The sequence below is a fragment of the Daucus carota genome, chromosome 1, assembly GCF_001625215.2.
Source record: "Daucus carota subsp. sativus chromosome 1, DH1 v3.0, whole genome shotgun sequence".
In the NCBI taxonomy this organism is placed as follows: domain Eukaryota; kingdom Viridiplantae; phylum Streptophyta; class Magnoliopsida; order Apiales; family Apiaceae; genus Daucus; species Daucus carota.
In genome coordinates this window covers 23,590,070-23,617,564 of record NC_030381.2, presented here as the reverse complement: position 1 = coordinate 23,617,564, position 27,495 = coordinate 23,590,070, and the positions used below count along the sequence as shown (strand labels likewise).

Genomic DNA, 27,495 nt, shown 5'->3' with positions numbered 1-27,495 from the left:
ACAAGTTAGTTGGAATAACTTTTTTGGTTGTATGATTCACTTCTTAATAACAAATTATGTATTTTTTTTTGCAAGCAACAAATTATGTATTTAGTTGTATAAAATTAAAATATGAATATTTTTACAGATTTGATTCACCGGTTAAATAAAAAAACTTTTTTTTTAAACAATAAAAAAACTTTTTTGATTGTATGATTCACTCTTTACTAACAAATTTCTATGGATTTCATGTAGTAAATTAGCCATAATTTAATTTCATATTCATATAATTTCAGTTTCATTTTTGAAAAGTATACGGGACTAGCAACTAAATTTTCAGAAATAACAAAAGCGGAGGGGCTTGGGAATAAAATCATAAATAAAACAATTTATGAGTGTATGGGAGTTTGTTAAAGAATACCAACTCCGTCATTTTCAAAACTGAATCACTCTGATCCCCCGACGGCGACCGGTTAATTTTACTCAATCAACCACCACTTAGTGACGTCACATTCCGGCGTGTTACGACTGCATTCCGAAAGGTAACTTATAATTTAGTGCATAATTTTCTTCATACATAATGATTTGCATTTTATAAATTGTGTTTATATACATATATAAGTTTTGTTGTTTAGCTTTTATAACTATGATGATGATATATATCTGACATTCGTAAGATCGCAGATTGATCGGTGAAATGAGTTGAATCTCGGTTATTCACTGTTAGTGTTTTAATTTGGAGATCCTGATTATTGACTGTTTTAATTTGATCATATATTATTTTAGATGTGAATAGTTATGTGAGTAAGATATGTAATTTGATTATCGTAGCATAATGACTGTTATCGATGAGTATGCACAAGTGTGTAGTCATGGCTCGGAAGTAGTAGTACTTTAAAGTTTGATTCATTTTAGTGAGGAAATGGAGCTGCAATGATTAATGACTGATATAGGCATGTTGAGTTACGAAGTTTTATATAATGTATAGATAATACTCCCTCCGTCCCTCTCAATTCTTAACATTGCGGGACGGGGGCGCGGCACGCACTTTAATGCGCTTAAAAAACATAGTTTTATAACTTTTTTTAAAAAATTTCTTTTTCTGACTACAAATTTAGTGTCTAAATTTTTATTCAGAAAAAAAAAATTTAAGAAAAAGGTTATAAAACTATGTTTTATAGGCGCATTAAAGTGCGTGTCAAGCAGTGAAAAAGAAATGTTAAGAAATGAAAAGGACGGAGGGAGTAATAATTAGTGGGGAAAAACTGATAATTTCCGATCAAGTTATGCAAAAGAATCAAGTCATGACTCACCAATACCTTACTCGCAATTTTATTAGGCCCTCTGTTTTCAAATAATTGACGTTTGACTTTTTGACACACATTTGAATTGAACGAATAGTTAGAATTATTACTTCTCAAATGGGATAAATATCAAGTAGGTCACTCGTTTCGTCCAAATGTATCAATTGAGTCACTGATTCCCAAATTGACTCAAATGAGACACTCATTTGAAAAATTTGTAACAAAAATATCACTCTATCGTTAGTCGAAATTTTGAAAGTATTATATATTGAGTTTCGCACATTTTTTATGAACGGTATTACATCCAAATGAAAGATCCCGAGTTCTACTATTTTCGCTAATATTTTTAGATTTTTAAAAATTTATCTCCTATTTATTTTTATTTAAATCAAATAAAACAATCAAAAATTAAAAATAAATAGTTGATAAAATTTTAAAAATCTCTCAATATTAGCAAAAATAGTAGAACTCGGAATCTTTCATTTCGATGTAATACCGTTTATAAAAAATGTGCGAAACTCAATCTATAATACTTTCAAAATTTCGACTAACGATAGAGTGATATTTTTGATACAAATTTTTCTAATGAGTGTCTCATTTGAGTCAATTTGGGAATGAGTGACTGAATTGATACATTTGGACGAAACGAGTGACCGACTTGATATTTATCTCCTTCTCAAATTTCCAATTGTGAATAAAGTATAAGTTTGATATTTTTATTCAGAAAAAGAAAATTTTCAAAAGAATAATTTTAGATATGCAATTAATGCTCTTAGAATTGTGTGCCAAAACTTCAAACGTCAATTATTTTTTTTTTTGACAAAAAACGTCAATTATTTGAAAACAGAGGGAGTATCTTGTTTGCTACTTATTTTTCTCTTCCTTCCGTTTTTTTGATTGGTATCACTTTTGTTTATCGGGTTATTGCATTGGGGAGGAAAATGCCTTTGATTCTCAGACAAGTACTTGTGTTGGTATATCTATTAGTATTCAGAACTCTGGGTGGTAAATGGACTCTGAACTGGATGATGCATCAGATACTCAGCCTTTGAAAGCTCCGGAAGTACAGACTCAGTCTGGGGTTGAATTGGACAATCCTGCAGGGAATTCACGGTCTATGGTTTCTGTTTCTGGTCTATCCATGTGGGCTAAAAATTTGAAAATTCCCGACTCTTTGGTCGGTAAGCAAGATAGTTCGCCATCTGATAAGTCACCACTTGCTCGCTTCACCAGTGGACTTGGTTTTCGAGCGTCTCCAAAAGCTTCCCGGCTAGATGATAGTGCTGAAGGAACTTCACCATCTGCGCAATCCAATTTGTTTGGAACAATCACAAAAGGATTAGTTGACTCGTCTAAGGTTGCAGTCAAGGCAGTGCAGGTCAAGGCTCGCCATGTTGTATCTCAAAATAAACGAAGATACCAGGTGCTTTCTGAGTATATTTATATACGCATATCCCTTTTGAATTGGTTATTCTCAGTTGTTTACATCGTTACCATGATGATGTTTAGTTGATGTTTTTTCCTTTTCTCCTTTGTTATTCTTATATTTTCTTTTATATAAATTCATCAACATGACCCTGTTTTACTTGCTAGGTTTGCGATGATCTTTTATATTACTTGGCAATGAACTCGGTTCTGGATCCCCGACCCCTGTTCTAGTTACCATATTCATACTTTCATGACTTCTTGTTCTAGTTAAATTACTTCTGGAAATTTCATGCACAGCATCTTAATATATAATTTCTCAATTCATGGGATGGCCAATAACTGTGTCCTTGGCCTTCAGGAAGGAGGGTTCGATTTAGATTTGACATATATCACAGAAAATATTATTGCTATGGGCTTTCCTGCCGGGGATATGAGCTCGGGGTTTTTTGGCTTTGTTGAGGTAAGCAAAGGAATTTCTCTGGTTGGCCGCTCAATATCGCACAAACTTAATTGCTCATTCCTAAAGTATGTGGTGCAGGGATTTTACAGAAATCATATGGAAGAAGTGATCAAGTTCCTTGAAACCTATCACAAGGTTTATATCTCCATAATTCATTGTTATCTGTGGTTATAGTAAAATTATTGATTGCACAGTAAATGTGAAAATACATCAGTATTGAAAACAAGAAAATAAAAGATTATACAACAGTATCAGGGCTGTTTATAGTTAGTAAATCAACTATTTTTGTTATTTAGTAGTATTGGAGGCAGAATCAATTATAGTATATCTAATATTTTTGTTATTTTAATTCTCGGATATATTGTAGTCGAGAGATCGTATACAGAGTTTGCTTGGGTAAATTTAAAAAAAAAAATTTGCATCTCGCCTAGGAAGCACGGACTCGGATACGGCGATACGGGACACGAATACGGGGATTCGCCAGTTATCCAAGAGTCTTGCGTACATGACTTGCAAAATAAAAATAATGTTAATAAATAGGATTGTATATGTCAAACATTAAAAACTTCATTCGATATAGTTATAAAACTGTCTCTACAATAAGTGGTAATCGAATATAAGATTCATTGTGATGCATTTTCATTCCTAGAAGAACGCCCATTTCCGTATATGAGAGAAAAGAGATGCAGAGAGAAGAGATGAGAGAGACTGTGAAGAGATGTAGAGTAAATAGATGAGAGGGGCCGGGAAAGAGAGGCGGAGAAAGTAGATGAGAAGCTGTGAAAGCAGGTAATTGGACCTTAAAAAGCAGGTTATCGGGCCTTTTTCAAGGTGGGTCGAGTCCGTGGCCGTTTCACCCCATGTTAAAAGCGAGTCCACTGCCTTATGTGTGTCGAAATGCCAGGTGGCAAGTTGGACACGTACTCAGCCGAGTGGGGCGAGTTGGACACGCATATAGGGCTGGCAATTTCGGGTATCAGGTCGGTTGACAGTCACGGGTCTAAATTTTTACCCAACCCGAACTCGACCCGATATTTTAATAGGTCAGAAAACTCGACCCGCATTACCCACGGGTAGCCCGAACCCGACCCGACCCATAATATTTATTAATAAATATTTTTTTAAAATAATATATAAATGTTATATTAATCTAATTAAAATGACACCCATATGGCACCCTTTTGAAGAGTCTGTGCGTTCTAGCTTCTCACTTTAAGTTCTTTATACTAGCTATAAGTAATAAGTTAAAAGTAAAAAAGTAGGTAATTGGTACTTCTAACATTTAGGCGATTCCTTCCTTTAAGCTCACTTTAACTTCATTTACCGAAAAAACAATTTTTTTACTCAACTCATATTTGGCAGACTTTAAAGAATCCCAATGGATTCATAATCATATGACATTGTTTGACCACTTCATGGATGTGCTGGCCCCATAATATTTAATTGTATCCACTTGAAGCACAGTCATATGCCTTGATCTTGACATCTCCATCCTTGATTTATATGCAGATATTCATCAATTCGTGTATATGTCTTCTGGCCAATCAATAATATAGACACAATGATCCATCTTTATCTTTATTTTATGTAGCTATAATCAAGTTGCAAATTGGTCTGTACAAAGTTTCCAAGTAGAAAATGATCAATTTTGTTTATTGTTTCAATTGCAATATATTAGTACACTTATCTACAATCAACTTTATGTATGTAGGGCAGGTACAAAGTGTACAATCTTTGTTCTGAGAGGCTGTATGATGCATCCCTTTTCGAAGGCAAGGTCAGCTATATGCTTTCTACAAGTTGGATTCATAATTAATTTAGTTTCATATCTTTATGCATATAAAACAGTGCTTGTAAAAAATTATAAAATGTGTTCCATCAACTTGATAATAAACAAATAGGTGGTCTGTATTCTCAGCTGGAATTTGTCTATTATCATGGTTCTTATTGAGCTATGTAACTAAATATTTCACTGGTCGTGAAGTAAAGATAGTTGCTGATTGACGGATTGTTCATATATATTATTTTTTACTCTTGATAATACTCTAATCTCTATACTTATGCTGTTCTGTTCTACATGACATATATTAAAAAAGACCAGTTCCTTAAATAGTGTTCAAAACGTCTCAAAGAGCTAATGATAACTGATCTAAAGTTTTATCCCGCATGCTTAATTGCAACTTGCTAAATATGTCTAATATGGTGATGTTAACATTGTGTCATTTCTATCCATCTCACCATGTCGTATTTATTTGTTACTACCTTTTGAGGTTGACCATCAGGACCGTTGTGTAGTAGAGAGTGCCAGGTTTATAGCACTGATATTTGTTTTATCTGTTGTTGCTTCTGTGGTGAGTTCTTATATTTGGTCTCTCACTCTATGCAGGTTGCTTGCTTTCCATTTGATGATCATAATTGCCCTCCCATTCAACTCATTATATCATTTTGTAGAAGTGCATACTCATGGTTGAAGCAGGATATTGAAAATGTTGTGGTAGTGCACTGTAAGGCTGGAATGGCCAGAACTGGTTTAATGATTTCCAGTCTTCTTCTGTATCTGAAGGTCGGATTTAAATTAAAGTAGATGACATTTTGTTTAAATTCAATTCCCAATTCACCTTGTGTTATTTGGGGTCAGTACTCATACGTCTAACAATCAGGGTTGATATAAACCGCGATATTAGTCGAAACCTAAAAGATCAAGTAATTATCATTTGTGAAATGGTCTCAAAAAGGGCTATTAAACATAATGAAAATATTAATCTATTGTTGCTCAGTTAAATACATCAGGAGACTGAGCGTAGAACGCCATACCTCAGACGTGCCAAATATTATTGGGGTTGCAAATGGACAGATAGTCAGGTGGAACTAACTAATAGAATAAAAACACAGACATTATACATACACCTATCCTTTTTCTCTCCGCCCCCCTCCCTCCCTCTCCCCTCTTACCTCCCTCTTCCTCTCTCTGTCTCTACTTCTGTATATATGTAATAAATTCCATAGAAAGGCTGAGAAGATTAGGGTGTGAGATTTTTATTTTTGCCATCAAAACCACTTAGATGCCACATCATCATCAAGTCGTCTTCCTGCCATATTATCAACAGTTCCCTTGAAATTTGATTTGATTTTTTTAACTTTATAAGTGACACCACTGCTGAGTTGAATGACCCTTCTGAGACCATTTTGCAATTAGTGACCTACTTCTTTTATTTTTTTGCTAAATAATTAGTGACCTACTTGATATATTGTGTTCCAACAATTCACTTAATTGATAACTAACCTTCTATATTTATATTTATTTTCTGATATTATTGTTCTATGCAGTTTTTTCCTACAGCGGAGGAGTCTATTGACTATTATAACCAGAAAAGATGTTTCGACGGGAAAGGCCTTGTTCTTCCCAGTCAGATTGTTAGTCCATGCTTAGTAAACAGTAACCTAATGTTTCTTTATTACTTTACAGCAATTTTGACATCTTATCTTACAAATTTTAATTTCATAATCACAGAGGTATGTGAAATATTTTGAACACGTCTTATCATTTTCCAATGGTGAGAATCATCCTGTTCGTAGGTAAACTTCTTATGCATCTCTTTAGAACAACTTTTTTTAAATCATGTTTAGATGTTAGAATTAACTACGTAGATCACAGTTTTTGATATTGAGTTATACTGCTACTATGTAATCCAGTTTGGATCAGTCATGTGTTTAGTGTTTGAAATCCCTTTATTTACAGATGTATACTGAGGGGCCTCCGCCTTCATAGGTGCCCTTATTGGATTAGGCCCTCCATTACTATCTCTGATCATAATGGTATGTTATAATTTCTTTGTTATCTCTCTCGTTTATGATGAAATAGCATAGTATGTGCACCTTATTTTGTGTGTGTGTGTGTGTGTGTGCCCCATTATTCCATAGAGAACTATCTTAATTAGAGTGCTATAGAGAATCATTTTTTTCTACTTTAAAATCTCACAAATAATTCTAAATTTAATTATACTTATGCATAAAATTTAATTTTAATGTAGAATATTAATCATACATAAAATGCACAAACAATTTATCACATACAATTTAAGTGGAAAAATTGATTTTTAAATTTGGTTCTACCATGGATCCACTTTGGACAAAAATGGTTCTACTGTAGAACCACTTTGGATATTTATGATTATTTTTCAACGTTTTTTTAAGGAAAAATGATAAAAATTTATTTTTTGATTCACTAATTATGTATTTAATGACTAATGAGATTGAAACATGTATTTTGTGTGTATATATGGGCGTTCTCTACTAGACTCTATATAAGGTGGTTTTTCATGGAGTGTGACACACACACACACTCTCTCTCTCTATATATATATATGTATATAGGCAATTGATCAAATACAAACCAACTCTTAAATACAAACTAAAAACCAAATTCCCTACCACTGTTTATAACTACGGGTATCACTAATTTATATTGCACTAATCACTGTTTTTATACAGTATATAAACAATGATTTTTATCATCAAAATTGAGAAAATCTACTTACCTAAACTATTGGTAATCGATTATATATGATCAATTTGAGTCGTAGGAAGGTTCTTGGCGGTAAGAAACCATAGAGAAGTTGTATGATAGTGTTAAGTAATCGTTAGTTTTGGTAAGTTATGATGGAAAGTGTATGTGACCATTGGTGATAGCAGGCAATGGTGGCAAGTCATAGAAACGTCTGGGTCTGGTAATGGTGGTAAGAGGTCCATTTTTACAGTTCTGGTGAAGATGATGGTCATATACGTTGCATATATGTGTATACATATATTTATATTCGGGAGATATGCTATATATAAATTAGTGATATGTTATGTACATATTAGTAATTTCTGTAGTAAAAAATAGTGATAAAAAACTGACCAGAAACTGGTTTTTAGTTTTTAGGCTAATTTGGTTTGTATTGGAGTAGGACTCTATGTATATATATATAGATATATATATATATATATATATAAACACAAACCAAATTAAATTACAAACTATAAACTTAATCTACACAGTTAGATGAATCTAATCTAATGGCGGATCCACCATACACAATTAATATACACCCTCTCACACATGATCCCACATAATCCCCTCCGTTTTTAATTTGATTTTTCCCATCAATCGGTGAGCTTTTTTTTTGACATCTGACTTCATTATATTTTTCTTTATCTCCCAACGATCAATTTGCATACCATATGTGGATATTTCGATGTGATTTATATTTTTTTTAATTTTAGTTTGTAGTTTGTATTTTAAGGAGGATAGTATTCGAGTAAAACCCTACACACACAGATATATATAATATATATATATATATATATATATATATATATATATATATATATGGGCGCGTTTAAGAGAAAATCACGCGTTTAAGAGAAAATCAATCCCTAAAATAGAATCTTAGAACCACTAAGGTTCTGCTGCAGAACCCTAAATTTTAATTAGATTTTCAGGATCTAAATCTCAATACGTGTTTTTTGCATTGTTGTGTGTGTTCAAAAATAATTTTAAAAATATAATACTTAAAAATAACTTTTTTTTGTGTGGGTTCTAAGGGTTCTTAACCTAAGAAATCTAAGAGGAACATGACCCATATATATATAAGTGCTATACTATTAAAGCTAATAGATTATATGTTTTGGTCGGTATGGTCGGTTATTTGGGCCGACAGACCTCCTTAATATGTAACATGTTTTAATGGGTCTTTTTGATTATAATTGAAACACATTTAAATATTCTCATTAAAACATATCTCTTCGGGCCAGTTCTTAATTAACCTTTTGACGGGCCTATCTATTATGAGTTTATCTAGCGGTTAAATAATATTCTTATTTATATACACAATAAAACCCAAACATGTCTATCAATTAATAAAAAACTCTATATTAATTAAAAGATGCATATTATTTCAACATTGATTTATCTTTAAATAAAATTAAATATTAAAATATGTATGATAAAATAACAAACAGTAGAAGTCAACAGTGCATGGCAGAGGTTATAAGCTAGTATATATATGTAGGCCATTTCATGGAGGTCCTTATATGGATTTATGTAATACACCATATATATAATTAATTTTATAATAACTTTTATTATAGAATACAAATAAAATGTAATTCTAATATAGAATACCACGACATATAGAGAAAAGGTCTTTAATGTAACAAAATAATAGTAAATGGCCCTTAAAAAACAATTCAGAATTATGGCCTTTAATATCACAATGAAACTAGGTTTTAAAATGCGTTTTTGTAAGAGATATGCTGAAGGATAATAATGCCCTGATGCATTCTTGAAAGGTGATCAGTTACTTAGTAGCGAATGTATGTGAGCTCCACTCACATTGAAGCTAATGATGAAACTGATATTTCGTGGTATATGCATAGAGCCCAGCACAAAACTATCTTGCGTTTCTTAGAAACATTAGTTGGTCTTCTGTTTTCATCTTTCCTAGCTATGCAACAAATAGATGAAGCACGCTTCACGATATTGCGTTTCTTATACACTCATCTTTATCATATGTTTTGTTGTGATATTAAAGGCCATTTTTATGACTTGTAATATTTAGGACATTATAACTCTAAATTGTGAGAATAAGGGTCAACACCCCGACATACATACATACATATACATACATACATACATATATTACAAATAATTTAACACTTAAGATTTGAACAAAAAGGTTGATTTTCGAAACTGGTTCTATAATAAAATAATTATGGATAATTATTATTTGTTGGAGAATCATGTTGAAATATTGCATAATTTTCAATGATTTTTGGAATAAAAAATTGTATAATTCCGTTTTTGATTTACTAATTAAAATTTTTAATTGTATTTTATTAAAAATATAATAAATATATGTATTATGTATATATCTATAGTGGTATACTATGGAACTCCATATAAGAGGGTATGCTATGGATATGCTATGGAGTGCTACCTATATATGTATGCATGTATCCAGAAGCTTGTATAATAATAACTATAAAAGCCGGTAATGTTATACATGATAACCTCTGGTTTAAAATAGTGTTTCCTTATCACAAACTGATATGTTTCTTACCGTGAGCCACAGACACCTTATCAAAAGTTTATAATGTAGTTGAGAGTTTGCTCCAAAAAGAGCGAACTGCGAAAACCAGATTAAGGATGGAGGATGGTAGTTATAAGCTGAGAGAAGTGTCCTATAGTGAGCCAAAGCTTCCATCTGAGAAAGTTTGAGGCATTTGTAACATGATGATGTTATGCAATAATAATTTGCTGCTGCACTTGAGGCACCTAAACCTAACCCTTTAGTTGTTTATTGCCAGAAACACATCCTATTTTCTTAGCAGAGTTTTAAAACCTGAAATTGCAGTAAATAAGCCTTGTAGCTTCAATGCTTTTAGAAACTTGAAACACATTGCTGAATGTATCTGACAAATTTTTTGCAGGTGTTCTATTTTCTACCAAGCAACATCCCAAAACAAAAAATCTTTCGGTAGGTGTACTCACAAACCAAACAATTATATATAATCACTTGATTCCTCTTGGCTACTTACTTTTCAGTCACTAAGTGTGGCTTATATTTATATTGGTTCTGTATTTTATAAATTTCAATTTTATTCTTAGATAGTACTTTTAATGGCTTATTATGCTGATTGGTTACTCTCCGACTTCACTTTGATGTTATTATCAAATAAATCTAACAACGCTATTATTATGCTGATTGGTTAGTTCTCAGACTTCACTCTGATGTTATTATCAAATAAATCCAACGTCAAACCATGTTGTCTAAACTAACCTTCCTAGTTTGAAACATCATAAAATAAGTTTTTTCCATATTCTTCAGGTTAAATGATAAATTTATAAATTGCAGATTTTGAACTTCACATCTGGTACAGTTTGATAATTTCCACTTGGCACTATTCTCATACCTATTGCTGTCATATATACATAATTCCATACGCAACTACAAGTGAAAACTATCAAGTGTCTAATCTGATTATAATAACTGCTATATGTGGCAATGATTTAAAATTTTCTGCTTACAATTCGTTATGGCCTTATATTATTTCCTTCATCAAACTTTGACAAGCTTTCTTGTGTTGCTCAGCCTGAAGATTTTTGGTTTAGTGCCCCAAGAAAAGGCGTTATGGTCTTTGCTTTGCCAGGGGAACCTGGACTGACAGAGTTGGCTGGAGACTTCAAAATTCATTTTCATGATGGTCAAGGAGACTTCTACTGGTAAAAATATTAATTCTAAAATGGTACATAAAGACAATATACCCACACTTTTCTGGTTTTGCTGCTTAATAGTTAAAAGTCTTTTCTTTCTTTTTTCTTCAGCTGGTTAAACACTTCAATGTTCGAGACCAGAAAGTTTTTAACCACAGATGGTCTTGATGGGTTTGACAAGGTAAGTTGAGTGTATATTAACATTTTTCCTGTAACATCTGAGTCAGTTAACAATTAGTTTCATAAATATTTCTTATGCTGAGTTGGTTAATAATGATTGAACCAATATCTAAGCAATTTAGTGTTCAGTTTTACCATTTCTTGTTTCTCTTCTACTGGCATATACCTCCTGGCCCCTGCAATGCATGGTTTTTTTTAATAAATAATTTATTGGTTTTGTTTTAGTTATCAGTTCTAATGTTAAAATTTCTAATTTATTCTATCTTGATTACTAATACAAAGGTGCTCTTCTCGTAATTTTAAGTTATCGAACCTTGAATTTTGCTGTAAATAATAGAAGAAATGATAAATATTTGTATTGGTTCAGAATCAAACCTTGACATTTCTTGAAATACTCCTGATGACTGCAGACCATACTATCCCATATCAGTCCATTGCCTTTATGGTACATAGAATAGATCGTATCTAGAAATTAGCAATGATACTTTTATCCCTTGATTTGTGAACTCATATTACTTCGAATGGAGTCTTGAGAATAATAATTTAAAGTTATTTGAACTGTTTTTAAATTATTTTAATTGTTAGCTATCGGATAAGTAGAATTAGTTGGAGTTTTGAATGAATAAGTTAGCAGTGATAAGTATTTAGAAATCCTATCTTTTAGGGATGTTAATCCTGATGTGTTGGCCTATAAAATGCAAGTATATGTATTTAGAATTATATATTGGATCATAAAATCATTCTTGTTGGCATAAAATTCTCTCAGTTTCTCTCAATAAAAAACCAACAATTGTTATTTGAGCTCAGTTCAATTGTGAAAACTGGGTGTTACTTATAAGTTGCTCATGAGTGAACAAACAAAAAGCCAAGATGCTTTTGGTGGTGTTGCCACTGAAAATTCTGATGGTGAAGATTCTGATACTGATGATAAAGCTACACAGAGAAAGAACACATAGTTTCAAAAAAAAAAAGGAAAAACATAGACACGCGACAGATGTGTGTGAAGAAAATCATTGCACATGTGGCCATGGAAATAGTAAAATTGTCGGTGAGAAATGCGTCATATGGAGAGAAGTGCTCCTGATTTATAAGAAAAGATCCTAAAGATTGTAAGTTGATAAGAAGTGCTTCAACATCTAAAATTGGTGGGAAGTGCCCCTAGAAGAAGTTTGTGGAGAGAAGTGTTCCAAACATATGATGATGGGAAGTACATCATCGGTAAAATATTTAGTACTTTGAATTGAATTAAGGTGTGTTGAGATAAATAATTCAAAGTTATTTGAATTATTTATAAATTATTTAAATTGTTAGCTATTGAATGAATAAAATAGTTAGCGAACGTTCTCTCCTTTATTCTCAATAAAAAACCAACAAGAGGAAGGAATGAAAAGTATGAATAGATCCCTACCCAGAGAGTATAACTTTCAGCCCATTATTTGCATATTTTTTCCTTTAAACCCAAAACCTATTTATCTAAAGTGTGCCGAGTACTTATTTATACAATTATGGTTCATGCGCAGAGGAAACTGCCATCACCAGGTTTTCAGTTAGAAGTTGTAGTTGTGGAGTACAGTGGCACTGTTCCAAATACTACAATGGGGACTCAGACAGAAACTTCTACCAACGGGCTCACTGAAAGGCCGGGTGCCAATCATGCACCAACTGGTGGAGCTGTTGGTGCAACTGCAGCACCACAAACAGTCAGAGACTCTGTAAGCAGTGAAAAGAATGATGACGTGTTCTCTGACACTGACACTGAGGCAGAAGACGTCAATTCTTCAAAGCACAGGCAGGCTGGATTAGCTTCTGAAGCTGACGTAGCTAGTGTTAACACTACTTCTAGTACTCAAGCACTCAGCAAATCAGATCAAATCTCAAATTTGTCACATGATGCTAGGCAACTCGCACCAGGAAAGACAAGTTTTAATGAGCCTAAGGACAGCACTGGCACGGTTGTGTTGGGCGACAAGGTGTCCAGCCCAGTTGGAGAGGTAAGTGACTTTAAGGCAATGGCAGCTGATGCGTCTGTTTTCACATTTGGCGACGAAGAAGATTTTGAAAGTGATTAAAGTTAAGTGACCAAATTTTACACTGTAGTACAAAGTCTATGTACAAATTGGGGTATCCAGTTCATTTCATTCTTTTTTTTTGCAGGACTTCATTTATTTCTATGTAGTCCGTGCATTATCAAACTAAAAGTTTCTTTTTATCAAACTCGTTCTGTTTCTTTCGTATTTTACAACTAGTTAGAAATGGGATGCTATTGCTGTCGATGATCAAGAAATTGTATTTGTCTTTAGTTTTTGTTATTATTTTAATATTGGGTTAATTATCAAACTCATCACTGAAATCGACAAAAGATATCAATTTCATCATTGATCTAAACGGGGTCTCAAGTGACTCACTACTGGTTTACTGGTATCAAAATCATCACTGCCGTTATTTTTTAAAAGAAAACTAACGGAAGTATGAACGGAATGACTGACGGGATGTTGACGTAACACACTTGTAAAAAAGTCTGCAAAAAAATAATGAAAGAAAATAAAAACAACGAAAATAGAAAGAAAGAAAAAAATCAAGAAAGAGAATAACCAGACTAAAGACATACGTCGATACACTACATACACACACTGCTTTTCATACACACACTGCTTTTCAAATCAAGCCTAATCAACACTGATCTCAGTATAATTAGAAGATGAGTGTTGATTAGGGTTCTTCTATACTTTTCACTCAGGTTCATCCTTTTGACTCTTATGTCTCTTCTCCTTCAATATGAAGTAGTGTGAATGTATGTAGTGTATCTACGTATGTCTAAGTGTGTTTTTTCTTTTTTTGTTTTCTTTCGTTCTTTCTATTTTTATTTTCTTTCATTATTTTTTCTGCAATCTTTTTTATCAATGTATCACGTCAACAACCCATCAGTCATTTCGTCCATACTAACGTTGGTTTTCTTTTAAAAGTTAACGGCAAGTGATAATTTTGATACCAATAAACCAGTTTAGTGAGTCACTTGAGACGCCGTAGAGTTCAGTGATGAAGTTGATATTTTGTCGACTTTAATGATAAGTTTGATAATTAAGACTTTTAACATTTAACCCATTTCCATCGATTTCTTGCATATTTACTTTGGTGTTAACCTATACTAAAATGTAATTCATTTGTAATTTGAGATCGATAAGAACGAGTCTCATGTCGTAGAAAATAAATAATATTTCATACAAAGATCTAAAATTAGTTTTTTTATGTATTAAAATTAGTTTCTATAATATTCATTATATATAGGGTTGGATTTAACGTGAAACCTCTTCATCTTAGAACCTTAGAACCTTCATTAAATAACAAAATTTAATTTTATGATTGATACTCCCTCCGTCCCATTTTAGTTGTCACATTTGCATTTGTACCGGTCAAATTGACCAAAGTTTGACTGCAATTTATTAATATTTTATCAATTGAAAAAAAAAATATGTCACCGGAAAGAACTTTTAATCTACTTTAAGCTGTAATTTCCAATTTTTTAAAATAATGAAAGAGTAACTCATAATCTTTGGTCAAAATTTAGTTAGTTTAACCAACAAAAATGGAAATGTGACAACTCAAAAGGGACGGAGGGAGTATAAATTTTCTAAAATTATAGAATTCAACCACATAACTTGTAGGCTTGCTGGACTACTGCAGAATATTTGTATAAATATCTTAAATATAAAATACAACGTCATGCTGCTGCGGAACATATATCATAAAATAATTTTACAATACAATAATTTTGTAGGAAACAATACTGTTATAGTAAGTTAAATATTATACAATAATATTATTAAATTTAATTTCATGATTAATGTAATTTTTTAAAATTATATAATTTAACCATATAACTTGTAGGCTTGTATTGCTATAGAATATTTATACAAAGATCTTAAATACAAATTATTACGTCATACAATTGCGGAACATATTAATGTAATGGAAATGATTTTATAATGCGATATTTTCATAGGAAAATACAAATAATTTTATAGTACGTTAAATATTATACAATAATATTATTTAATAATTATACCGATACTGTTGCAGAACATTAGAAGCATAATATCAAATAATATAATAAGCAATTTGATTAGAAGGTAATATTAAATTTTAATACATATAATGATTGCATCTAATGTATTCATTAATTAGCTGCAATTAAGTAAAAAAGATATTAAGTAACAATATTAAATGTATTATTTGATCATGACGATTGATTTAACAATAATCTAATGATTTTGTATGAGTTATAACTTATAAGTTCTAATTTAATACGGGTTTTGATGTGAACCTCACCCTTATACACACACACACACATATATTAAATAAGCAATTACTTTCAAAAAAAAGAAATTAATTTATATTATATATATTTAATATATTAGACATTGCGGTGCGGTACAGTTTGAACAGCAATATTAAATCTCAAACCGCAAATTGCACCGCGTCATGCGATTTATCAAAATTTTAAACCGCAGCTATACCATAAGAAATAAAAATTACAATTTACAGTGTAGAGTGAGCGGTATAAATGATTTTTACGGTTTGATGATCACCTCGAAATTCGTATTGTTGGGTAAAAACTAAAAACTGATCTTTGAATTCCTTTTTGAGGACATTCTACGACTCAATACCTGACCTTCCCGGTTTTTTGTCATCAACTACGAGTTCTCCACCATGATTTGGGATCACCCGTAAGATACATACTGACCACAGTGACACACGATTTACAAACGCGCATTCTTTTGTTTTCTTTAATTAAAGAAGAAGAAGAACTTACTATTACCGGTTTTATTATTAAAAAATACCGGTTTTATTATCAAATAAATAAATTAAACGGAAATAGGTAATATAATTCTGCGAAGCCTGGCTGCAACTTCCTCCCCCTACGCGCTACCTTTCCCCGCGTTACGTAACCACCATGCCGTCCGGCCCAAACCTATATATACACACACATCTACCTCTACATACATAAAAATATTTTCAAGTTTTCGTTGAAATTGGATTGACCCATAAAAGAATACAAAACCCCTTTTGATATTTATACAAATTTCAGCTCTTCCATCTTTATTGATTGATTTGTTAATGGCGACCTCGGTTTCTGGAATTCATGGCCATCTTCTTGAAGTTACAGGTATCTGTTACCCCTTTTCCCTCTCCCTCCCTCTCTCTCTCTCTCTCTCCCCCCTGCCCCTCTCCCTCTCTCTCTCTCCCTCTCCGTCTCTCCCTCTCCCTCTCCCTCTCCCTCCCTCTCTCTCTCTCTCCTCTCTTCCTCAAAAATTTTAAATTTACTACTATTATGTTTTTATATTGACCAATTATGTTTTCTTGAAATTTTGATGATGTTAGTGATTGGTTGTTCAAAGTTAAAAGATACAGAATGGATTTCGAGGCAAGACCCTTATGTTTGCCTTGAATATGCTAGCTCTAAATTTCGTACCCGGACTCATACAGGTTTGATTTTCAGTCTTTATTGAATATCTGTTTCCATCTTTTAAGCATATTTAAGGATTACCGTCTAAACAAATTTGAGTTATCCTCTGAGAATTGGTTTTTATGATATATGTTACAAATTGGAATCTAAGTTGCTGTGTCTTGGTTTTTCTGTAGATGGAGGCAAAAACCCGACTTTCCAAGAGAAATTCGTGTTTACTCTAATTGAAGGGTTGAGAGAATTAAATGTTGTTGTTTGGAACAGTAATACGATCACATATGATGATTTTATTGGTAGTGGAAAGTAAGTGCTACTATAAATATTAAATTTTACATTCTTGCATTGTCTTGTATAACTGTGTCGGAACTATTAATTCTTGATTTTAATTTATCTACTTGGGTTCGGCTTTTATTAGGGTTCAGTTGCAGAAGGTTCTGTCTCAAGGATATGACGATAGCTCTTGGGCAATTCATACGAAAGCTAGCAGGTACTATTTTCACTAGTCATATCATCTGGTTCGGTGTTAATGTGCTGAAAAAGACTTCCCAAAATATGTTTTCTGGTAAAACATCTAGTTATAGTTTTCCCGTAAACATAAAAATTAATATCTTTACTAAAACCCCCTAAAGCAGTATTCTTCAACTTCTGCAGTAATGTGTTGAGTCACTTCTATGGCACAAAACCAGGTCTAAAATATACTAGAGTTTAAGACTACAGGAAAATGTTTGGTGTCCTTTAGATGAAATTTGTAGCTGGAAATGTTTTGCTGATTAAGCTTTGCAAAACCTAGACGGTGAAACACAGCCTAGCCCATTTCTTTGATTTCAATTTATAGTTGTGCTACTTTTTTAAAAAATTTCTAGTTTAGGTTGTTCTAATTGTCTAATTGTCTTTAGTTATATTTTGATCGTCCACTATAGAATGTCGTCATCTCAATTTACCAAGTAAAATAAGCTACTTTCCTTGAGATATTAATTTTGTACCAAGGAGCTTTGATAACAAGAGTAGGTGCTTTATTCTGGATTTCAAAAATGTACATGTTGATCTAATTTTATAGCATTCCCTGTTTTGACGTCTATCAACCATGTTCTGGAAATGGGTACTGTATAGGACCATAGGCCCAAGTGCACTCTCCATGAAACTTTGTTTTTGGAATGCTGATTGTAACTTCTGTCTTTTGACCATGTTATTAACATTAGTATGATGTTTTTCAGTATCAAGGTATTTAAAATGTTAATTCATGTTTGACATTTTTAGGTATGCAGGGGAAGTTCGACTAATAATGCATTACGCAAATGCAAATGTAAGTTGCACTCTTACTTATGTTGGAATTTTTATAATTTAAGATTTAACTAAAGCCATATAATTTGGGATCTTTGTGCAGTCACAAAAGCCACCAAGTTATTTTGCACCATCAGTTCCACCTTATGCTGCATCACCTGTGCCGGCGCCATCAGCATACTCTTACCCCCCACAAGCGGCCAACTCCCCTTACCCTCCACCATCCAGCTACCCTTACCCTCCACCATCCTCAGCATCCCCGTACCCTCCACCATCGTCAGCATCCCTGTACCCTCCACCATCATCAGCATCGCTGTACCCTCCACCATCTTCAGCAGCTCCTTACCCACCGCCCTACTCTAATCAATCTTATTATTCAAATCAACATGATTCTGCTTCTTATCCAGGCAGTACATATCCACCCCTTCATTTAAGTGCATATCCTCCTCAACCATATCCGCCTTCTGTATATCCTTCAGTGCAATATCCGCCACCTGCACAGTCCTCGCACCACTATCCACCAGGTAACTAACTATCTTTGTTGGGTCTTACAAATTAATTTTTCCAACGTATATACATAATTGCTAAATGTTTAATTCTTTCATGTACAAGCAGGTCCTTCGTACCCAGGAATCTATCCTCCGCCATACTAAGATTATAAACTCCTTCAGAAGACGTAGGAAAGCAATATCAGTTATAAAGTTAATCTCTTATGGTCCAGTACAATAGAAAATAGGAAGCAACATTAGCCAAAAGTTAGCGTACATGAAATTGCTGCAAGATTAGGTTTATGATATCTAAAATGTAAGAGCACACCCCACCTCTGTAGATATTTTTCACATGTTGGGTTCTTGCTTGAGTTTGTTTATATCTACTTTTTTTAATTATATTTATTTTTTGATTAGTATTCATATTTTACAAGGTTCTGACTATATCTGTGGGTTCATAAGGGGTTTCGAAAATACATGGTTTTCGCCCTTAAATCAACTTTCTGGTCTTTTATTAATGTTCTTTATAAATTATATCTGATATAATTTGCTGTTTTGTCTTTTGATATCCCCATATGTTGGCCTCCAAATTTTAATTATACTCTGTCTTTTGACCTTTCTTGTGAGCAAAGAATTGGACTATTAATCCTAGGCAGGCAATGGTGTCCTGTAATACGCCTTTGCATTAAAGAATTGGAATATCGAGTACCAACAACAATACTACAAAATAAACTAAAAAAGAGAGTAATGTTAGTCTCAAATCTATACTAGTGATTTTCAGATTAGAAAATACAGTATAAAATATGAGACACCTATAACATTTCTCTCTTTAAACCAGCTACTTTGCTTGCTTTCCCTACTTCCATTACATATATACAAAGTGCTAAAATTTCAGCATAGAAGAAATACTTAAAAGATATCCATTGCCAAACTTCTGAGTGCTGGCATGTGCAACTTCTGTTTTTTAATCATTTGGTGTTTCACTGCTGACTCTGGTGAACATGAAACTGACCATGCACTGGAAATATCATTATCTGCAGAATTAGCAGTGCTGAAAGATGCATCAGTAATCCCACTAAGGCTGCTTGGGATTTCACAATTTACTTCTTTTTCTTCTTCACACTGTCTCTTGTGAATCTTAGATTTAGTGTTGAAAGATGCATCAGTAGTCTTGCTAAGGCCGCCTGGGATTTCAAAATTTTCTTCATACTTTCTCTTCTGAGAATTATTTCCATTTACGTAAAAACTGTTTGATACATACGAAACGAGTTCACAGCATTCCTTAATTTCCTCCTGTTGAAAGAAAATTCTTATTTGCTTTAGAATTTAAATGAAATTTTAAGCAATAATAATCCAAGTGTTAGGGGAGATTTTTAAAATCTCGTCGGAGACATGTATGCATGAGTACTTGACTACTTGAATAGGGTAGGGAACTTTTTCAAAACCCCGCTCGCCTTGAAAAATAAATGGAAGGTTCAAAGTGCAGACTAACTCACCTTGGTGGTTCTGAAAATAGCCAGAAGCTGATTCTGATATTCAATGGCATTGCAGGGCTCAACTTGATGTATAACATGAAGCATTGTTGCAGTGGCCAGCACAGACGGTAAATAACTTGTGAATCTCCAATCTATAATTTTCAATCATCAATGAATTGGTGATTATCTATCTGCAACCTAAAATTAACATTATTCTTCTGCAGAAAAAAAGTGGGGGATTTACCTGCTACAACAGATAGGAGGAGAGTTTCAGAATTTCTGTAGAACTCCCAGTGGAGATCACTCTTTAAACCAAGCCTCCTTGTGATGTGATCAAGAAATGAGAGTGGGGTCACTGCACTCATTCTCCATCGGAGAGTCGACATCACCAGAAGCTCCATATTCTGAATTGTTTTAGCCTCGAAAACATATTCTGACTCTCCAACCTAATAAATCAAGAAACATATAAAATCTTAGCAAAAAACTGCATGTTTTACACCAAATCACCAAAATCTGACTTTCTAGAATCCATAAATCACTAAAGAGTGTGTGTGTGTGTGTGTGTGTGTGTGTGTGTGTTTAAGGATGGTGCATACTTGAATGTCAAGTAGAAGGGGAACTTGGGTCTCCTCAAGTTTTGCAGCCAGTGTCAGACAAGTGACAGCAGCCAGCTGAACCATCCAGGGCTCATCTTCTTGAAACTCGACACCGGAGACAAATCTATCAAAGTAATTCATGGCCAAAACTACTGTAAGAGCTGAGAATCCATAATGGGCTCTCACTTTTAGCATCCAATCCACAGCATTCCCTCTATCCACCACATTTAAAGAGCAAGATCCCATTGTTTCACCAAGAAAACAGAAATGTGCTTGCCTTTCTTTACAAAACAGAGAATCCAGCTCTTCATCTTCCCAAGCCAAATCATTTTCCACCAAAACCAGAGGAGGGCTTGTTTGATTTCTCGAATTTTCGACAAAGTTGTAATCTTTATTACTAATCTCTCCTTCTAATAAGCTCTCAACCTCAACTTGTTCATCACAAAACAAAGATTCTATCAAGAAAGACAATGTTCCTTGCTCAAGTTGATGATCACTTTGTTCTAAAACTGCCATCTTGAAAAAAGCAAGGCTCTTGGTTTCTGTTGATTTCACAAAATCTTGTATTTATATGTAAAAATGACAGTGTCTGAAGATGCTAATGCAATCTTAAGATGACATGTGAATTAACAAAAATATAAAAAATTAGGCTAAATTGTGGGAGATAATATTGCCTTTACTTGCAGGTATTTCCTCTAGCAATATACACATTTAAATGGTCTGGATCTAAAGTGGAAAGTATTTTTGTTGAATAACACGTGATAAAAGTAAGAAAAAAAGATTCAAAGAAATGTCAAAAGAAGGTTAAGGCATGATTTTCTCAAGGCTCCACTGGAATTGGTGTATTAATGCACTTTATGGGCTTTGAATATAATTAAATAGAAAAGCACAGTAGATGCGAGGATAAAGTAAAATATTAAAGGTAAATGTTAGGATACTAAAAGTGATGAAGGATATTGAGAATAATGGATATGCAATCACGGGTTGTGTTATGTTCATGCTGAGGGGTTAATTAGGATATTGTATATTCTAATAATGTTGAGCACAAAACAGAATGCATTTGGATAGACAAGTTTCAGTGTTGCTAACAAGGGTACGCTCGGAAGTTTGGTTAAAATTGTTGTGCTGCTAGAAAAATTACAGGTGAAAGAGTGTTGTTATAAAAATCATATAACAGTTTGATAATTTTTTTGATATTTACTTATTTTGAGTTATAATATAAAAAACTAATATTTTTGGTAAGTTTTTTTTAGTAAAATCTGTAATAGCCTCTTGCAAAACCTAAAAAACAATTTTTTCTAAAAGTATGGGACGACCTGCTTTTTAAAAAAACAGTTTTTCAGCTAAAAACTACTTTTCGGAAAAACTGCTTTAGATTTACCAAACATGTTTTCATTTGTGTTTTAACAAAAAACTGTTGTTGCTGTCTGTAACAGCAATGTCAAACTGTACCGAATTTTAAGTTAAAGTAGAAGAACTGGAGTTAAAAAAAGTTCCCACCTCACTCTCTCCCAAACCCTAGCTAGCCCCATTAAAGATTTTTGATGGGGTTTCCATCGGTGGAAAGTCTTGGTTCTTTTTTTCCGTTCTCTTGTTTGAAATCTTATTTTCTTTCAATAAGTGTTCAATTTATTTGTGTTTTGTTGGTGTCTCATTTTTGTGAGAGTTGGTTTTTGTTTCGGTGTGTTTTGATGTTATTCATAACTGAGGTTATTTATCTGCATGATTTTCATGGGTTTGATTCAGGTTTGATTATTATTATGAGATCGCATCTGTGGTCGATTGTTCAAAACAGGCAAGTGATTATTATTATGAGATATTAGTACTACCTATTTTTGCAAAAGTGATTTCGACAAAAACTCGAAAAGAATTCTCATCAACGGGGACGCGAAACAAAAGGCATGCACTCTCGCTAGTGCTAGCCGAGATGTAAGAAATGGACTTAGGTATTGGGTTCACGGATCATTTGAGGTTTGCCACGGATAATACAATGTTTTTCATTCTACTCCATAATTATCGTATTGTATTTTAAGGACAAGTCAAATGAAAACCTATAAACTACTACTACTAACAGAGCACCGAGTAGTGTACTTGCAAGTAAAATGTGAAAGTTGAGTGATCCCATAAACCCCGAATAACAAGTTCATTTTCATACACACACAACTACTCCATGAAGCAAACAAGTTCAAACTAATTTTAGTGGGAATCCTCGAAATTACACGTGATAATATTTATTTGCTCGGCTGATTAAATATCAGCAATTAACCAACCACCACCTGGTGAACTTGTTAAGATACTACATGAAACCTTCTCTAACTAGTTTTCTTTTTAAATGACTCATTCGTTTCAAAATGATAGCCCATTTCTAGAACTTATTAGATTATCTGTTATTTCCATATAAGAATTTCTTAAGTTCCAACAGAGAGCATGCGATTTCTTATAATACAGGTAAGATGATCAGATGGACAGATGCTACCATCTCTACCCTTCTGCGTTTTTGCCTTCTAGGCAGAAACAAGTTTCAGTGTAGGAGCGGAGGACTTGGTATCCAGCGGAACCATTAATCTTGAAAACGCTTCTATCGGAGAACAATTTGTACTTTATCCGATCATTTTTTTTTGAAGAAAAGGAAATAATTCATTAAATAATAGCCATACGGCATCTACAAGAATGATCGAGTCGAACAAACATAGAAAATATTAACATGCCTGTCTTCATAGCCAAGATGAGACAAATAAGCGATGTTGAAATTGACGATGGTACATGTATAGATCCTTGCTCTGTGTTCACCATCTTTTTCAAAAACTCCGTTTGAGCTATCAACCACAAATGCACTTCCCGAAGGCTTTTATCGATGAATCCAAACCAACTCTCACAAAAGAGGAGAGAAAAATCACACACTCTCACCAGGGAGAGAAATCAAACTATAATCCAAACAAACTAGAGAAAATCCAACTAAAAACTAAAGCAATTAGATCTGCACCACGACACGTAGAGATAATCGATCCACCCACAAATCCAAAAAGCCTTCTGGAAGCGAATAAGAACGAAAATCAAAAGTTCGGTGATATAGATCTAAGAAATTTTCCCCCTTAAAGAAGAAGATTTATTAAGAAAATCAATGAAAAGCAAAAACAATCAAAGAACTAGCAATCAAACGGAAAGATTTGGGGCTTTCCACCGGAAAACCGATGGAAGCCCCGTCGGGAATGAAAAGATGGAGGAGGCGGCTAGAGAGAAGAGAGAAAAAGAAAACTAGGGTTTTTTGAGATTTGAGAAAAAGAAAATTACTTTATCCGATCATATATTTAAACCCACAAACCCCAGCCATTACACAGATATTGTCGAAAAGAAAAAGTTTGAATCCATAACCTTGTCGTTTGAGCACAGGTTCCTTCGACTTGAATCATATTTACGAATAACTGAAACTCATATATAAATTTGTGAATATGAGAATTAATAAACTAAGAAGTATCAATCTATGTGGGTGTTTGGCTGGGCTTTTAAGCCCCGTTTCTGGACTTTTAAGTTGGAAACACTTATTCGTACCGTTTGTGTAAAAAGTCGAGAAGCACTTAAAAAAAGCTACGATTCCTGACTTTTGTTTCATGACTTCTACTTTTTTGCCAAACACTTTAATCACTTATAAGTCTTAACTAACTTCTAACTTTTACTTCATTTTTTTATTTTAAGCAAGAAGCACTTATTTTAAACTCAGCCAAACGACCCCTATATAGTAGCATTTTTAAAGGACAAGACTACACCTCAAAGTGCAAGCAAAACTTTGGAAATTAATGTACCGGCGTCGCTTATCCAACTTGTGTACATATTCATTATAGCCATGTTGAAACTGAAAGCAAGTTTGTTCTAGCTGTTATGTAGGCTCTGACTATCATACCGGCATTGTCTGCAACCTTATATGCTTGTACTTCTGCTGTGTATTAAAACATCTTGCAGCCTCCGTCAAACCTTTGGCCACAAGTTCTTTCAGCGCAACAACCCCTTCTTCAAGTGCAGCATCGATCCGTCCCTGAGCCGTAGCATTAAAGTTCTGGAGCATGAAGGCTCTAGGATCCATCTGACCAGGAGGCCTCCCGATACCAATTCTTAACCGACCAAACTCTGTGTTCCCTCGGAAATGCTGAATCACACTTTTTAGCCCATTATGTCTTCCATGACCGCCCTTAGGAATAAGACGGAGAACTCCACAAGGCAAATCCATGTCATCATGAAACACGACGACACGGTTAAGCGGGAGCTTATAGTAAGCAGCAAGAGGTCCAATACTTTCACCACTCAAATTCATATAAGTTTGTGGTTTGGCAAGCAAAACAGGAACACCCCCCACAAAACCTTTCCCAAAAAAAGCTTTAAAATGAATTTCATCCATCGGAATTCCTTGCGACTCAGCAAATGCATCCATCATTTGAAACCCTACATTGTGTCTAGTTGTTTTATATTTATCACCAGGGTTCCCAAGACCAACAAACAACCATGGTTGAGGAGTAATAACAGAGCAAAAACAACGCCTTGAAATTCTACTAACCATCTCTACTTAGCTAGTCAGGGCTGAGAGATTAGTAATGTACATGAAATTTCCTCGATTTCTCTTTCAGTCATTCAATCAAACAGCTGATGAGCATTTAAAATGTAACTTTATAACTCCTAGATTCAAAAACTAATACTCACCCGGCATTTGGCAGAGAAATTTTGTTGACGAGTTTACTTTGAACACATACTACCACGAATTTTCTGCTGCTTTTCTTGGAGCAGATAAATCAAGAAGCTGTTAACGCAACTTTGATACTCAGGTCATTCTAGTTTATGGAAAATATATAAATCTAATCCTGAAAAAAGAAGAACTTGATAAATATAATGAAAATCTAAAATTTCAGTGATGTAATAGTTTATTAATAATATATACTATCACGAAAATTAATTAAAAAAAGGACCGTATGTATGTACATCATATACTTATTTATATTTACCTTCAGTTTTTTTTTTTTAAAAACTAACCTTTTTTTATTTCCTTATATTTATATTCTTATATTCATCGAAATTATTGTCTCAAAATCATGTACTTTATTGTGCTAAATTTATATTTCGTTAATTGAATTATCCATACATGTATTTATAATTAAAGTTTAATATTTTTATATCCTCGATTCATTCAATATATGTCAGGAAATTTTCACTTGTTCTTTTGCGTTCCTCTGAAAGCTTCGAGTATTATTTTTGAAATAAAACAATATATTGATCTGAACACTTGTAAAGCAGAGCTTTACAATCCTAAACTGTTAGAATGAAATTAATTTATCATCATCTACCAAATTGTTAGGATCATCCAAATTGCTATCTAACTAACGAGTTCACTAGGATATATCTTGTAATATTAGTATTAAAATCTCCTATATGTACTATGTAGGTTTTTGCAGTTTGCCGTAAATGCAATACATTAAACAAGAAATTATTACGTGTTCTGAGTAAAAATTGCAAAGCATGAATTGGCAAAAAGAAAAACAGAAATACATTCCAAAGCATAAGGGTTCATTGATAGTCAGGGCGGATCTAGAGATGAAATCTAGGAGGGGCACCAAGCAAATTTTCGGAAAACACCTATATATTTTCAAATTTGGGGGGGCACTTCTATAATTTTTTAAAATTTAGAATGGTGAAAAAATGTAAAAAAAAATTTTAAGGGGGGGTCTGCCTCTTCCTAGATCCGCCCCTGTTGATAGCCCAGCGACAAGACTCCTTCTCCTCCCACTAATAGCCACATTGGTCAAATTCCCCCTAGGCCTCCCTGCATACTTCAAAATCTAATGCAGTGATTCTGATTGGTTGTAATCCACTATCCTGAATTGCATCTACTGATTCTGAGGTTTTATTGATGATTTTGCTTCTTCCTCGGCTAGATATCAAAATAGACTAACAGTTGAGGATTTATTTATTGCGATGATTTCAGCATGAAACTTTCTTCATTTGTCAGAGAATTCCAGTGCTGGCAAAGTTTTCATATATTTTTAACTACGTGAATCCCATATTTATTTCATTCAGTATTTTTGTATTGTTCTGCTTAAAACATTAGTTTCTAAATCATTCTCTGCTGATTATTAATTAAAACTGTATCATTCCTCATATTTATGATGAATCGACCTTTAAACTCGTCTTTTCCTGTTAACTAATAAAAGTAATGGTTATGGCAGAAATCAAACTATCGATCTTCATTCAAATGCTCCTTGCAGAGCATACCATACAGCATTATGTCTTATGCTAATTATAAATTACAGAGTCTGTTTGAACAGATTGTCGAAACCCCTTTCACTTGTTTCCCTTTTCTCGGTCATAGAACACCTTGTTCACCGCCAGACAGTTGCTTACCAGCTGCGTCACATTGTTATTGATTATAAGTGGATAAATGTTCGTCGTCACGTTCACATCAAAGAAGCCACCCTCACATGTAAGGATGTTTGTTGACGCGGCACTGAGCCATATCTGGACGTCAGCAGCTGTGCTCTTTCTGGAAACATCAAGCACTTGGCTCATTGATTTAACTGTGAGATTATAAAACAGCAAACAATCT

At 33.5% G+C, this 27,495-nt stretch overlaps 4 protein-coding genes across 6 annotated transcripts; 2 read left to right on the top strand and 2 right to left on the bottom strand.

Annotated features, from left to right (window-relative positions):
• Nucleotides 1-314: 314 nt before the first annotated feature.
• Nucleotides 315-13,842, top strand: LOC108204445 (phosphatidylinositol 3,4,5-trisphosphate 3-phosphatase and protein-tyrosine-phosphatase PTEN2A). Of its 3 annotated transcripts, none has more exons than XM_017373892.2 (13): nucleotides 315-521; nucleotides 2,278-2,706; nucleotides 3,070-3,171; nucleotides 3,250-3,306; nucleotides 4,883-4,948; nucleotides 5,558-5,734; nucleotides 6,499-6,585; nucleotides 6,683-6,747; nucleotides 6,911-6,987; nucleotides 10,645-10,691; nucleotides 11,307-11,437; nucleotides 11,540-11,609; nucleotides 13,129-13,842. In XM_017373892.2, the coding sequence occupies exons 2-13, from the start codon at nucleotides 2,293-2,295 to the stop codon at nucleotides 13,675-13,677; spliced, it is 1,842 nt and encodes a 613-aa protein (XP_017229381.1). In that variant the 5' UTR covers nucleotides 315-521; nucleotides 2,278-2,292; the 3' UTR covers nucleotides 13,678-13,842. The 3 variants fall into 3 exon arrangements, with proteins under 3 accessions (XP_017229381.1, XP_017229389.1, XP_017229372.1); XM_017373900.2 differs by having other exon boundaries at nucleotides 316-521; nucleotides 2,321-2,706; XM_017373883.2 differs by having other exon boundaries at nucleotides 316-521; nucleotides 2,271-2,706.
• Nucleotides 13,843-16,494: 2,652 nt separating this feature from the next.
• LOC108219465 (leucine-rich repeat extensin-like protein 1) lies at nucleotides 16,495-19,285 on the top strand. The gene is made up of 7 exons (XM_017393286.2): nucleotides 16,495-16,772; nucleotides 16,988-17,092; nucleotides 17,249-17,375; nucleotides 17,488-17,559; nucleotides 18,330-18,375; nucleotides 18,457-18,877; nucleotides 18,969-19,285. The coding sequence occupies exons 1-7, from the start codon at nucleotides 16,724-16,726 to the stop codon at nucleotides 19,004-19,006; spliced, it is 858 nt and encodes a 285-aa protein (XP_017248775.1). The 5' UTR covers nucleotides 16,495-16,723; the 3' UTR covers nucleotides 19,007-19,285.
• Nucleotides 19,286-19,506: 221 nt separating this feature from the next.
• Nucleotides 19,507-21,690, bottom strand: LOC108218703 (cyclin-D3-1). Its single transcript, XM_017392150.2, has 4 exons — nucleotides 20,913-21,690; nucleotides 20,561-20,762; nucleotides 20,338-20,468; nucleotides 19,507-20,134 (listed from the first exon to the last, which is right to left on the bottom strand). Exons 1-4 carry the CDS (start codon nucleotides 21,426-21,428, stop codon nucleotides 19,751-19,753), a joined length of 1,233 nt encoding a protein of 410 aa, XP_017247639.1. The 5' UTR covers nucleotides 21,429-21,690; the 3' UTR covers nucleotides 19,507-19,750.
• A 1,915-nt stretch (nucleotides 21,691-23,605) lies between these two features.
• Nucleotides 23,606-25,808, bottom strand: LOC108215672 (peptidyl-tRNA hydrolase, mitochondrial). The gene has a single exon (XM_017388216.2). The coding sequence runs from the start codon at nucleotides 25,459-25,461 to the stop codon at nucleotides 24,805-24,807; it is 657 nt and encodes a 218-aa protein (XP_017243705.1). The 5' UTR covers nucleotides 25,462-25,808; the 3' UTR covers nucleotides 23,606-24,804.
• Nucleotides 25,809-27,495: the final 1,687 nt, after the last annotated feature.

Coding starts and splice junctions, on each gene's coding strand:
- LOC108204445 (XM_017373892.2), top strand. CDS start 2,293: ATGGACTCTGAACTGGATGATGCATCAGATACTCAGCCTTTGAAAGCT. Junction 6,586..6,682: donor TTGTTCTTCCCAGTCAGATT/GTTAGTCCATGC, acceptor TCATAATCACAG/AGGTATGTGAAATATTTTGA. Junction 10,692..11,306: donor CCAAAACAAAAAATCTTTCG/GTAGGTGTACTC, acceptor TGTGTTGCTCAG/CCTGAAGATTTTTGGTTTAG.
- LOC108219465 (XM_017393286.2), top strand. CDS start 16,724: ATGGCGACCTCGGTTTCTGGAATTCATGGCCATCTTCTTGAAGTTACA. Junction 17,093..17,248: donor TCGTACCCGGACTCATACAG/GTTTGATTTTCA, acceptor GTTTTTCTGTAG/ATGGAGGCAAAAACCCGACT. Junction 17,376..17,487: donor GATTTTATTGGTAGTGGAAA/GTAAGTGCTACT, acceptor GGCTTTTATTAG/GGTTCAGTTGCAGAAGGTTC.
- LOC108218703 (XM_017392150.2), bottom strand. CDS start 21,428: ATGGCAGTTTTAGAACAAAGTGATCATCAACTTGAGCAAGGAACATTG. Junction 20,469..20,560: donor CCTCCTATCTGTTGTAGCAG/GTAAATCCCCCA, acceptor TGAAAATTATAG/ATTGGAGATTCACAAGTTAT. Junction 20,135..20,337: donor CTATTTTCAGAACCACCAAG/GTGAGTTAGTCT, acceptor TTCTTTCAACAG/GAGGAAATTAAGGAATGCTG.
- LOC108215672 (XM_017388216.2), bottom strand. CDS start 25,461: ATGGTTAGTAGAATTTCAAGGCGTTGTTTTTGCTCTGTTATTACTCCT.